General features: G+C 49.3%; 2 protein-coding genes across 2 annotated transcripts; one reads left to right on the top strand and one right to left on the bottom strand.

Moving 5' to 3' along the window:
* Positions 1–64: 64 nt before the first annotated feature.
* On the top strand, positions 65–5,766 carry swr1 (putative SNF2 family helicase/ATPase (Swr1)). Its single transcript, XM_024828276.1, has one exon. It carries the CDS (start codon positions 253–255, stop codon positions 5,344–5,346), a length of 5,094 nt encoding a protein of 1,697 aa, XP_024678879.1. The 5' UTR covers positions 65–252; the 3' UTR covers positions 5,347–5,766.
* A 66-nt stretch (positions 5,767–5,832) lies between these two features.
* Positions 5,833–6,821, bottom strand: P174DRAFT_377070 (alpha/beta hydrolase family esterase; the record flags this gene model as incomplete). Its single annotated transcript, XM_024822729.1, has 2 exons — positions 5,833–6,456; positions 6,507–6,821. The coding sequence occupies 2 exons, from the start codon at positions 6,819–6,821 to the stop codon at positions 5,833–5,835; spliced, it is 939 nt and encodes a 312-aa protein (XP_024678878.1).
* Between the last annotated feature and the right edge of the window lie 6,448 nt (positions 6,822–13,269).

Here is a 13,269-nt window from a genome sequence, read left to right as displayed (position 1 = left end):
GCTTACATACACGTCTCCTCGTACACTTCGTCACCAGATGAAAAAACCACTCCTTCATACATTTTGTCGATCAAGGTGCTTTTTCAACTACCAGCCACGCTATCGTGCCGATAACTATGCCAAACTTTCTGTGGCATCTCTACCAGTTCATACCTATCTATTAATGTTAAATTTATCCCGTCCGACCGCGTCCTCGTTGGGAAAACTGGGGTCAGCCGCAAAGAGGGCCCCTGTCGTCCGTGGTAACAAGACATGCAAGACGGAAGCTTGAATGGTCTATCACACCACAACGATGAACGCGTGAATGTTGAAAATGAAGACAAATTACTGAATACCTCTGCTCTAGGCGATTCACCTGATTCCGAGAATCGCGATTTAATCCCATCCGAGTCCAAGGAAAATGGAGTCCCAACCAATCCGACCGAGGGGCCTCCGTCCAAGAGACGAAAGCTTGCAGGACCAGACAATTCGCGCCGTTCAACTCCCCGACCGCTGTCGCCTCCCTGGAAGAAAGTGGGTGTCGATGGACCGACCTCATTCCTGCAGGATGGGAAGCGCAGGTCTTCCCGAGTCAATGCGATTCCCCTTGAGTTGCAGCCTCCGTCAGACAAGCGAAAAACGCGTGCAGCGCAAAAATCTTCTGTAAATAAGAACCTTCCCGGTGGTGGGAAGGTCGTCGCTTCGTCGCCCCTGTCCATGAGTGTGTCACAGTCGGGTATGAATGGGAAACATACTAGTGGCAACTTAACGACTGGATCGCCGAGGACTGCGACTCCAAGGGGCGCAAGTGCCAGGCGCCGCCGTATCTCACGATCACCAGCACCCAGGCAAACACCTTCACGGACGAGATCTCAAAGTTCGGCTACTTCAGTCCCTAATGGCCCTACGTCGAACAAGGCACGATCGAACCGGTCCCCCTCGAATGTCACTTCAACGCCGACAATCGGAATTGATGAGTTGAGGAATGATATCGGGGGTGAGACTGAATTGGGAGACGACCAGGGTCAGCGGGTGCCGAGGCTGCGAATTAAAGTCAAGAAGCCTGTTATTGGGTTTCAGCATCCTTCCCATGTGGTTCCTCCCCGGAAATATAATTCTTTCAGAGAATGGCTTGAGAGCCGCGAAGGCAGAATAGAAGGTGGTGCAGTCCTTACGCCCGAGGCAGCACTCGAGGAAGCTCGGAAGAGATGTCGAGTCTTGGAAGCCACAGAGCCTGGCGGTCTTCTGAGCCCTGAAGTATGTTCCGCATACTTACCGGAGCAACAGGAAGAACCACCGCAACAATATTCACATCAAGACCACCTCGTCGCTCATGCCTTGTACTTCAAGAAGCTTCTTGACCAGGAGCACCGACGCCATCGCAATACAGCGAGACTTCTTGCTCAGTGGTGTGCTGACGCGTGGAGGAAGCGCAATAAGCGCCCAGAGGATATTCTTAGAGAACAACAGGAAGAGGTGCGCGGAAAGCGCAAGCAACTGGCTAAGGATCTTCAGAAAATGTTCGACTTGGCCCGGGCGGAGGTTGATCGGATGCGTCTCGCACGCTGGGAGGAAGAGCGGAAAGTGGAGGACCAGCGGGCTCTAGATCGCGCAATCAAACAATCTACCATGCTGTTCGAGAAAAGGCGTCTGGAAATTCTTGGAGACACTGGCAGCGATTTCCCTGATTCAACAGATGCTGAAGAGAGTGCAACGGATGTAACTTCCAGCGATGAGGAAGAGGATGAAAGCAACATGTCCTCTACGGTTTCGGAAACTGAGGATGAAGACGAAGTTGACGATGATGAGGGTTTGACAGCGGAGGAGCTCCGGCAGAAGTATGCTGATTTGCCCCAATCCACTTTGGTTTCAGACCGTGAATCTGTGACTTCCGACAATAGCGAGTCTTCCAATGGCACACATACCTCACATATACCTCAGAAAATGGAGGACATCAACCATTCTCAAGGCGAAACACCGCTGGAGCAGATTGAACTTGACGAAGTCGATCCAATGCTCCTTGACGATAGCGAAGACGAATCTACGGACATGGATGATGATATGGGCGACAGTGATGAGGATGGAGAAGCCGACGACACAGACTCGGATGAGGAAAGCGATGATGGACCGGGGCTATTAGGATTCTTCTCATCAAAAGATCGTGTGCTGGATGATGCTCACCACTTTGACGATGAAGAAGGTGATGATTCTTTAGCTAATCTGAATCATGAAGATGGCCCTGGTTTCCACGATGACGGGCAATCCGTTTCAGCCGACGAGGACGACGATGAGGAACTGGAGGATGCGGATGAAGTTTCTCTGGTTCCGAATGGTCCTTCGAACTCGGGATCTATCTCTCAGGCAACGGCCGAGGTTTCTCCTGTAACCGAAACTCCTGATGAAAAGCAAGCTGGCCAAGCTGAAGTGGTCGATACCGACATGGCTGCTGCTGCTCCTCCCGAAGGTCCAGCACACCTCGAAGATTCAGCCCCTCTTGAAGATCCGGTTGCCATTGACACACGGGATGATGCGATGGAAGAAGGTCATCGCCAGCAGCCTCCCCCTTCGATCAATAACTTGGATGAGCAAGAACTTCGCCAGAATGGAGGGGCATCTAGCGAAGCATCTCCTGGTACGCTTGCAACAAAACCCTCTGAACCCGAGTCTGTTTCTTCTTTCGAAGCGCCCGGGGAAAAGCCGCCTCAGCCAAGTGAATCCCCCGCTCCTGGGTTGAAGACGCCGATACCGCATCTACTCCGGGGAACTCTGCGAGAGTATCAGCATTATGGGTTGGACTGGCTTGCTGGACTCTACAACAACCACATCAATGGTATTCTTGCCGATGAAATGGGTCTTGGCAAGACCATTCAGACAATTGCTTTACTTGCACACCTGGCCGTGGAACATGAGGTTTGGGGTCCACATTTGGTTGTCGTTCCAACGAGCGTGATTCTCAATTGGGAGATGGAATTCAAGAAATGGTGTCCTGGTTTCAAGATCATGACTTACTATGGCAGCATAGAGGAACGCAGGCAGAAGCGCAAGGGTTGGACCGACGATACGAGCTGGAATGTATTGATCACTTCTTATCAACTGGTGCTGCAGGACCAGCAGGTCCTGAAAAGAAGAAATTGGCATTATCTGGTTCTTGATGAAGCTCATAATATCAAGAACTTCCGCTCTCAAAAGTGGCAGACACTGCTTACTTTTAGGACCCGCGCACGGCTGCTTCTTACAGGTACACCGCTCCAGAACAATCTCACCGAGCTATGGTCCCTCCTCTTCTTCTTGATGCCTTCTGATGGTGACGGGACTGGCATTGAGGGTTTTGCCGATCTCAGAAACTTTTCTGAATGGTTCCGCCGCCCTGTAGAGCAAATCTTGGAGCATGGCAGAGAAACAATGGATGATGAGACAAAACGGGTGGTTACGAAACTCCATACCATCTTGCGTCCTTACATCTTGCGCCGCCTCAAAGCCGACGTCGAGAAGCAGATGCCAGCAAAGTACGAGCACGTCGTTTATTGCCGACTTTCGAAAAGGCAGAGGTTCTTATACGATGGGTTTATGTCCATGGCCCAAACCAAAGAAACTCTTGCATCTGGCAATTACCTCTCTATTATCAATTGTCTGATGCAGCTGCGGAAGGTTTGCAACCACCCGGATCTCTTTGAGACTCGGCAGATATCGACGTCATTTGTGATGCCTCATTCCGTGGCCACCGAATATGCGAGCAAGGAACAACTCGTTCGGCGGCGGTTGCTCTATGAACATCCCCTTACGAAGCTGGATTTGGACTTTCTCAACCTGGTTCCTATCTCGAGAGAAGATATCTCACGAAGGTTGGCAGACGATAGTACTAGGCTTATGGCTTACGGACCCTTCAACATGCTTCGGGAACGTCAGTACAAGCGCACGAATTGGCAAATGATGTTCGACGGGTCTACGGTGCAGTCCACACTCGAGGCATTGGAGAACGACGCCAGAAAACGCAGGATGGCGGAATTGGAACGGTGTCTCTACTTCGAATCGAAGCGCCATGGCCGTCGACCAGTGTATGGAACCAGTCTCGTCGAATTTCTCACTGCGGATAGCAAGCAGAAACCAACTCTGGGTGGTCGTCCCCAAACGCAGTCTCTCGCGGAGTGGTTGTCGAATCGGTCATCCGTTCTCGCATCGATGATTTTGTCCATCGAAGAGCGGTCCCAAGCCATGGATGGTTACGTCAGACGTTTCGCCTGTGTTACGCCAGCTGCAGTTGCCTCTGGTATCACAGAGGCAGCTTTGACTCCTATTGAAACCCGTTACTTGACGGAAAAGGAGCGTTTCCCTCCTTATGACCCGTTCCACGAGGCCCAGATGCGTCTTTCAATCGCTTTTCCAGACAAGAGGCTACTGCAATATGACTGTGGGAAACTGCAAAGGCTCGATAAGCTGCTACGGGATCTTAAAGCCGGTGGTCACCGAGCCTTGATATTCACGCAGATGACCAAAATGCTTGACATTCTGGAGCAGTTCCTCAACATCCATGGGCACCGGTATTTGCGACTAGACGGTACGACCAAAGTGGAGCAGCGCCAGATTCTGACCGACCGCTTCAACAACGACGATCGCATCCTAGTGTTCATTCTGTCCAGCCGATCCGGTGGCTTGGGTATCAACCTGACGGGCGCTGATACTGTGATCTTCTACGATCTTGACTGGAATCCGGCCATGGACAAGCAATGCCAAGATCGGTGCCACCGTATTGGACAAACGCGCGACGTCCACATCTACCGGTTCGTCTCGGAGTATACCATCGAATCGAACATTCTCCGGAAGGCAAACCAGAAGAGAATGCTAGATGATGTCGTCATCCAGGAGGGTGAATTCACTACAGACTACTTCACCAAGCTGGACGTCCGTGACATGATCGGTGAGGAAGCGGAGGCACAGGATGAAGCAAGCGCCGCCATGGACCGCGTCCTATCCAGCCGGGTTGCCACGGGTGGCTCGCGGGTCTTCGAGCAGGCCGAGGACAAGGAGGATATCGATGCGGCCAAGAACGCCCAGAAGGAGATGGAGCAGGCTGACGACGATGACTTCGGCGATCGCAGCATTTCGCATACACCCGGTCAGGTGGGCACTCCGTTGGCCACTGGTCCAGAGGAAGCGGAAACACCTGGCGCGCAGCTCATCACCACGCCGCAGATCCATGGTGTGGATGAGACAGTAGATGTTGAACCTCAACCCGGTCATATCGATGACTATCTCCTGCGCTTCATGGAATGGAACATGAAGGATGAACCTCTCGTTCTGCCCCCCGATAAGACAAAGAAGAAGTCCAAGAAGGGCAAAGAGCACCGCCTCAGCAAGAGACGTCGCTAATTTGCAGGCTCTGCGGGCCTCGCTTGATTTCTACTCGTTGGACTGCGTATACGGGCTGACTGCGAGGATCGGTCAGTCCTGCTTGTATTACTATTGTGTCTTCTTTTTTCCTTTCTTCTTTTTTCGTTACTACATGCTCCCCGGTGTATGATGTGGTATTTGTGTTATAATGTGTATTGATTCGTCGTGTCCCAGATTTGGATACCTGGACGCGTATGCTTGAAACAAAAGTCGTCGAATGACGGGGACCAGAGAACAGATACGTGGTCTAAAAGGCGTCCTGTGTGCATTAGGCAGGGAAAGCATAGGTGATGGTGGGAACAGTCGTTTTAGTTAGCCCTCTAGATCAGTTGGGTCGTCGACGTGCTTATTACTATGAGACGAATGAATAGTCTCCACGGCCTGTGAATTTCGAGCTATTTCCTGAAGCAATACATCCATGATCTGATAGAATTAGTAGCTCGGACCCATGTGATCCCAAGACTATCACAAAGTCCAGCGACTGAAAAACTCCATGATAATGGGAGTCGCATCCAGAAAAGTCCCATCGGGATTATCACTGTTCGCATCTACACTAGGCCAATCATGACCCAGTCCCTCAATGCGATAATGAGTTACAGTTCCCAAGGCCTCCTCCCGGCCGTACCGATATTCCAGGACATTACCATCGTAAAGGCTTGTAGTTTGATTGTGCAGCCCGAGTCCGTCCCTCTTTGCCCACTCCCGGACGAAATGTAGTACAGAGGGTAAACACTCTCCGCGTCTACCACCTCCATTGTAAGGAATTGTTGTATCGGCCGTGCCGTGGAACTCGATGATCGGGATCGGACACCGTCCGGGACTACATTCGATCGGCACTGTGTCGGCATCGCAGGCGTCCTCGGGTACGTCCTGGTAGTATGCACCTGAAACGGGGGCAAATGCCGCAATACGTTTGGATGCCGTGCCATCGCAGGCTAGGAGATTTGTGAAGCCCCCGCCGTTTGATTTACCGGCGGCATAGACACGAGAAGAATCGATGCAGTATCTTTCCTCGAAGTGGTCGAGCATTTCCATGGTGAATGCCACGTCGTCAACTCCAGACGAAGCTGGGTCTCCTTGCCATTGGTTCTGTGTGTACATTGATTAATGACCACGTGGGGCGAGTTCGAGACACGTACATCAAGACCCTGGGGATAAACCGCAATCGCATCGGGATTCCACGCTTCATTGCTGAATTGCGAAAGCTGCTCCTGACTTTCGGCAGTTTTCGACCTCCCATGGAAAGAGAAGATAAGTGGGATTGCTCTATTCTCGTCATAGTTGGACGGAATGTGGATGATATAGGACCGAAGAGTGCCATCTGATGTGGTGAAGTCCGTCGGATAGCTTCCTCCGGCACCCTGATGCTCGGGCAATGGCTTTCCACAGCCCGCTAAGGCAGTAGCCGTAGCCAGACTGGCAATCGATAGCAAGGTACCGAAATGTGCCTTCATTGCCAAAGGTTTGCGGTAGGATTTGTTGACATTTCAAAGGAGAAGGGCGGGAATTATGTACCTTGCCTCGACAATCCGTCGTAGCCCATTTGCCGAATCTGGACAATTGGTATGTACAGGACAGCTGGACGCGGGGAAGACATAGTTACGCCCTGGCTGTCAACTCGAGTCCTCGACTTTTTCGCTGAGATTCAGCCAACGATTGCAGGAAATTGGTGCCTTCAGCTGAAGATCAACGTTAGTCTAACCCTGAAGGCTTGGGGTGCATACCGTAAGGAGAAAGGTACGTCATACTTACAGCCTTGCATACCTTCTGCGCGCTTCACTAACAAGGCGCAAGTTGAGTGATGCTGTCATCATGGGACTGGCGGGAAAACCTTTTGGTTGTATTTAGGTGCAGCAATTTAAATAATGAGGGTATTGGCAGAAGTGTAAAAATAGCAATGGTCTGCCGTTTCATAAACAGAACAGACTTTGAGATCGACGAAGCAGGCAGAAGCATAATATTTAGCTAAGCACGTAAGTTCAATAGACAAGCAGAAGGTCGTCGGCCTAAGTAGCAGATCAATGAGTAGCTTTGCTAAAAATGACAATTATCGCTACGTAGGAGACAAAAACCTTACAATGTCTTTGTCAAGAGCAGTTGGCGCAAACCTGAGGCAAGCACTGCTCTGATTCTTGGACGTTAACTTATGCTACTGTCTCTTACAAGGGATACAAACGCAAGCAAAGTCCCTATCAGCAAGCAAACTTCACAGAAGGCAGTTTCAACTCAACTGTCTGATCCACTGCTTGTGCTTCACCTAACTGTATTGATCACTCCTTAGTGGGAGAGCCAAATAGCGCCACTAGCAGCCCTACAGGCTCTACACCAACCCCCAAGTCGATTCCTAAAACGACCAGACCGGTTAACTGACATGGCCACAAGGCATGTGAGGCCGAGGTGATCAATTCCTGAATAGGCTCAAAGGAGGAGAAGAGTGAACAACTCAGAACGGGGAGACTTGCAAGATGTGGAGCTGATTGATTTTAGGATAGCACGTGGACCAGATTAGTGAAGTAATTGTTCCATCTTGATAACTGAAGAAGTGTGGAAGGGAACTGGTTGACTCTGTCCTGTATGGTCACAAAACAGGATGGAAAAATACCTTACAGTGGTCCCGTAATGCAGTTCTTCAGCTTGCGTGATATTGCAGCTTTGGAGATGGAAGAAGGCAAGCGGGAGTTGGCATATACAGAACTACCGACGCGATGTTGAACCACGAATGCCTGCAAAGTTTAATTTGTTTCAAGTACTGAGTAAGTTCTGAGTCAGATTTGGAGTCATTGGTGACTATTCAGGTAGCAATGTCCGTGGTCTCCAACTACTGTCGACCACGAGGCAAGACGAGGCCCCACTGATCCGCAGGATCGCAGCTTCGCAGCAATAAGGTCTGGGAACCAAAGTCGGAACGGAACACTCGGGGCAGTGGAATACTGACTCTCTCTCTCAGTATGGGAGACCTCCAGGGAAAACCCCGCGCGTAAATCCCGCTCACTTATTCAGGATAAACCCCGACTGAACCAGACCTCCCCATGTCTCATCATATTGGGGGACGTTTGTAGGACACAGCATTTGTGGAAGCTCGGTCGGAGCTATGGCTCCATTCTATGCCATGTGAAACATTCCAACGTTCCAAGGTACAACGGGATGTGAATTTGAACGCGTCGGAAGTTCGGAAGTCTTGTCGAGAGAACAGAAGCGTCCCAAACAGGGTTGTCTGTTCAATGAGCGGTAAATGGGGACCCACAAGCAACGAGGAACTATACTATGTATATGTCTGTCTTAAACCTTAAGGCAGCATGGTCTCCGCACTTTCGATCATCGTCATCGTTTTATCGGGGTATGGCCGAGAGGCGGAGAGGGGAGACTAGTCAGGAGAGACAAGGGAGTCGAATCTACTCGGGCTGACTCGGATTATCGATAAGCGGCAGGCTGAAATGGGTACTGGCCACTGCGACTGGACAATAGACGCCATGTAGAGCAGTTGATCCCGATGGATTCTATCTAAGCCAGTCCTGCCATGGAGTAGACTAAGGTTTAACGGTTTCAACAGGGATCGGATATGACAACAAATGCAGTATAGCGACCGAGGAAGAGAAGTTGGAACCTTGGAAATCATGGTGATCAATGATCGAACAGGGGAGTTGAGGGGTTTTAAGATCTTCGGCTCTGACAGCCGACAGACAGTAGGGCCAGAAGTGCTCCAAATCCGAGTGATTGCAGCCTACTGATCCGCTTGTGATCAGCCTCGGGAGTAGACATCAATTCAAAGAGTCAGAAACAAGGTGGGGACCGCTCACTTGCAGTCCAGATAGTATCTCGTCATACATCCGTTTGTCTAGAACAGCAATGGGGCAAGCAAAATCAGCCAAACATATTCATTCGTGGATGCTCCCTTAGTCAGGGGCCTGGCCAGATCGCTGCCTTAGGTACGGAGTAGACAGCCTCAATTGTCCTTTCCACACAGGGTCAGCATTGCGACACATGCACCCTTGTCGCAGCCCCAATTTGTCACAACTATTACCGACCTTCATATGTGGTGCTCGCCATTATTCTACCCAAGGTCATCTTTTCCGAATCCTCTGCATATACCATTTTCGGCCATAGTCTCGACAGTCCAGCGGCAAACTTGTCATTCCAGCCAGCGTGCCGTCAGCCATTTCGGGGGGGGAATGCGGATCATCCGCTATAATGGGCTTATCAACCTGTAGGATTTCACTAGGTCACTTCAACTACCGAGCCGAGCAGATGCCGACAGGTGATTACGAGGTTGTTGAGTTTTCTCTGGCCCTGAAACCGTCGTTGCTTCCTGCAAACTCCCCACAGGCGCATTTTAATCAGTTATTAATATCATTCCTGGGACTGACGTACAGGTGACAAGGGGCGAAGATGCCTTTTGCTGCTGCTACTGCTGCTGCTGGTGGTGATGGTGATGGCGTGGCGATATCTCACAAGGATTGCTTTTTCCGTATGCATCGCTTCACTAATCAATTAGGATCGCGCTACCATCTGTGTGGATGGCGCAATGCCGTAGTAAAGAAAGGCGAAGGAGGATATCAAACTATATTGGACGAGTTGTATCATGTATCCCGTCCATGTGTCCACACGAGGACAGTATCTGATAGTCGATTCCAGCCATTATGATAGCAACTCAATACATCACACTTCATGGTAGTAGGTATTATCCATGTCCGTCGAGTTTCATGGAGGAGCTAAGCAGCAAATAGAGGGGCTGTGTTACGATTAGATCAACCTCTCCAGTCTCTTCCGAGATTACTCCGTTGCGGAGAGTGACGGAGGCAATGCGGTTGCCTTGTCATTGAAACAACTGAGCAACGCTCAACCCATACTTGCCTATTAGAAATGCGCTACGAGGACTCAGGAACTATAAGACACACTACTGACCAATCAGCAATAAGTCTCAAACAGCTTCGGAGTATCACAGTCATACAAACTGCTATTCAAATAACAAGCATGAGTGAATATCCGCGGGAGTCCATCCATATAATTAATTCCAAACTGACAAGTGGATTGCAAAAGAGTACCTTGAGAGAAAGTAGCAGCCCATTTAGTCAGGCTACTTGCCTCGTAGTCCAGTAGTGATGAAACCCGTGAGTAGTGAGCAGTAATGTGGAGGGAATAGCGCCTATTTCGGATCTTCTACTTGCCTATTACGCACCGGAGTCAATCTCTATTTCTAGATCCGATGGATCCTTCACATCCGAGCCTTGATCCATAGTGGACATTGCCAAGGGTTTTCCATTCTGGGCATATCGCTGATTTCGTACAGTCAGCCAGATACTGATATGGTGCATGGAAGTCGAGACGAAGGGTATCTTTGTCTCTATTGACCTGCAGTACTTCTAGGTAGACATCAATCGCTTAGAATGATGAAAAGAGTTCATCAATTTCAGCCGATGGTATCTATTTGCATTTCGCAGAGACTAGGTAGTTTAGTCCACACGCTATTTCGCTTTGCCGTGTGGTAAGCGTGATTTGCGATTGCAGATCCTGCTTGGCCGAGACATCAGTTCCATATTAGACGAGTCATAAAAGTTACGGAGTAGGAGGCATTTCCCCGAGGCACTTCACCACATTCGTTGAGACATCGTCATCAAGAATTATATCACATCCGCGCCAGCAACTAGAAAAAGCTCGCTGCCCAATGGAATGGCAAGGTTTCAACAGTCACGACAGTTTGAGGAGACCCTTCCGCCATCAGATGGACGTGTTGAAGGCCAATCTCCCCCACATGTCGGGAAAAGGACATGAGGGAGATAAGAGGAAAGCGATGTGAGAAGAAGAGCAATTGCTGTCTTGCCCAAAGTAATAATCTACGCAATCAAGGCTCATAGCATCTCATGCCTGATGTACAGACAGTAAACTGTGGTGATGCAATGATCATGAAAGATGGACGAGGAAACAGAAAACAGAAACGGAGGAAAAGGCCCCAGAAGCAAGAAGGAAAGCGTGGGTTGATCTGAAGTAGATCATCGTCTGTCATTCATCTCACTCTTTGTACTCGAGAAAACTTGCCATAAATCGCCTCGTACTATATAGCGGTGAACTGTCGATGATGCAGAGACAAAGAAAATCTGCCAGGAACGGATTCACATGCATATACTAGTAGTATGGAAGAAGAAAGGAGTACTTATGTACACTAGTAGTCGAAAAGGGACACTGTGAGGTGGTTATACGTCTCGCAAACTTTTCAAGTATCTATGTTTTACGTACAGACATTGATCACTGGCAAAGACCAATGAAGCGATGCCTGTAAACACTCATCAGTCTTTTGTGCAAGAAGTCAGCGCTTTAAGGAGAACATACCCAAGTGTGATCCAAGCAACTCTCCTTATCACGCAAGAAATAATAATAGCAAAGGCATGCAAGATGGTCTGTACCCTTTCCTTGCTTCAACCTAAAAAGAAGATTCAAGCTGTAAGTAATTCAAGATCTGGGTCTTCTCAAGAATAATTACAGAGTTATGGGTAGCTGGATCATGGTTGGACAGCAGATACCTTTCTACTTTAGAAAGGGATCTTGCCCCTAGTATATGTATGTATTCCATACCTTAGTCTCAAGTAGTGTCAGATGCATATTTGCCTCGTTTTATCTCTAGATATTCTTTCTTCCACGGTCCAGCCCCATCTTCGCTTTCCCGTTTAGGCATTACGACAACTGCGCCAAGCACTCGAGAAGGTTTAGCTTCTGAGAGTGAGAGCTATAATGGACAACACGTGCCTACAGCTGTGAAGTTGATATCGCCATCAACAATACACTTCAGAGCAAAGCAGTCGTCGTCTACTGGCAGGAAAAGTGACCATGGGCATCGTCATTGTCCGAGGTTAGCTATCACAACTTTATGACTGTCCGTTCGTTACCTGGCCATGAATCGTCACCAAGGCTCATGCACCTCAGGTTATCGGACTTCTGAAGGCAGAAGCTGGTATCTTTGTAAGCACTCACTGAAATCATGGCGAAAGGTGAAATTGGGAAAAAAGAAATGAGAACCTCGAGGCGAAGCCAGACTCCGGAGAGGGGCCGACCTTGACATGAACGATGCATTGGAAGTTTTGGTACTATTGACGAGACTAAGACCAAGCAGCCCAATGAGATCGGTATGCTAGACCAGGAACGGATAAAAGAGAAAAAGCAACCGAAATGAAAAGTAGATAGGTGCTAATCTGGAGGTGGATATCTGCAAGGCTACTTTCCAATAATCAATCGTTTATCGTACATACGGTACCAAGTCTTTGTCATGGATATGCTGGACCAACCGATAGTGGACAGGCGACACTAGATCCATCTCTGTCTATGAGTCCATGATTCTCGTGGACCTCATTATTCCCAAGGCCAAAAAAGGGATAAAAAATACAAATAAAGATCCGGCCAAAAACGGAATGAAGAGAGAGAACCCTAGCAAATAACAAGGTCTGGTTTGACTATAGAGAGGGAGGTACATCGTAGATAGCTTCGGCCGAATCGAGTGGTTTATCATATGGACACTCAATTCCGAAGCGAGAGGCACTTTGATGGAAGTATACCTGTTAGGTATCTACGGTAGATTTTACATACATACAGTTACAAGTCATTGACTTTACAGGGAATCACGATGGCGAATTGGAGAAGTTCACCCAGTAAAATAACACTCCATCCAGCCCAATCAAAACGGCACTTTCTGCTCAACCCAAGGATCGACACTCAAGCTTCCCTGACCTTTTCGATCAATTGCGTTATCACTCTATCACCGTACCGATCTACCTATCTTACTCCGGTCGTTAACTAGCTCCAACTCCACTCCAAGCCTCCGAAAAGTACCTCAGTCACGGGGGGAGACGAGGCGAGTGCCTGACTGACATGACCCGAGACAATGGACTGCAGCAATTCCTAGTCCCTAACGCTAAA

This window comes from Aspergillus novofumigatus, assembly GCF_002847465.1.
Source record: "Aspergillus novofumigatus IBT 16806 chromosome Unknown P174scaffold_8, whole genome shotgun sequence".
In the NCBI taxonomy this organism is placed as follows: Eukaryota; Fungi; Ascomycota; class Eurotiomycetes; order Eurotiales; family Aspergillaceae; genus Aspergillus; species Aspergillus novofumigatus.
Note: the sequence above shows the minus strand (reverse complement) of the source record. Positions and strands in the feature narration are given on the sequence as shown.

What these genes read in the sequence shown, in the direction of transcription:
- swr1 (XM_024828276.1), top strand. Translation starts at nt 253, where the DNA reads ATGCAAGACGGAAGCTTGAATGGTCTATCACACCACAACGATGAACGC.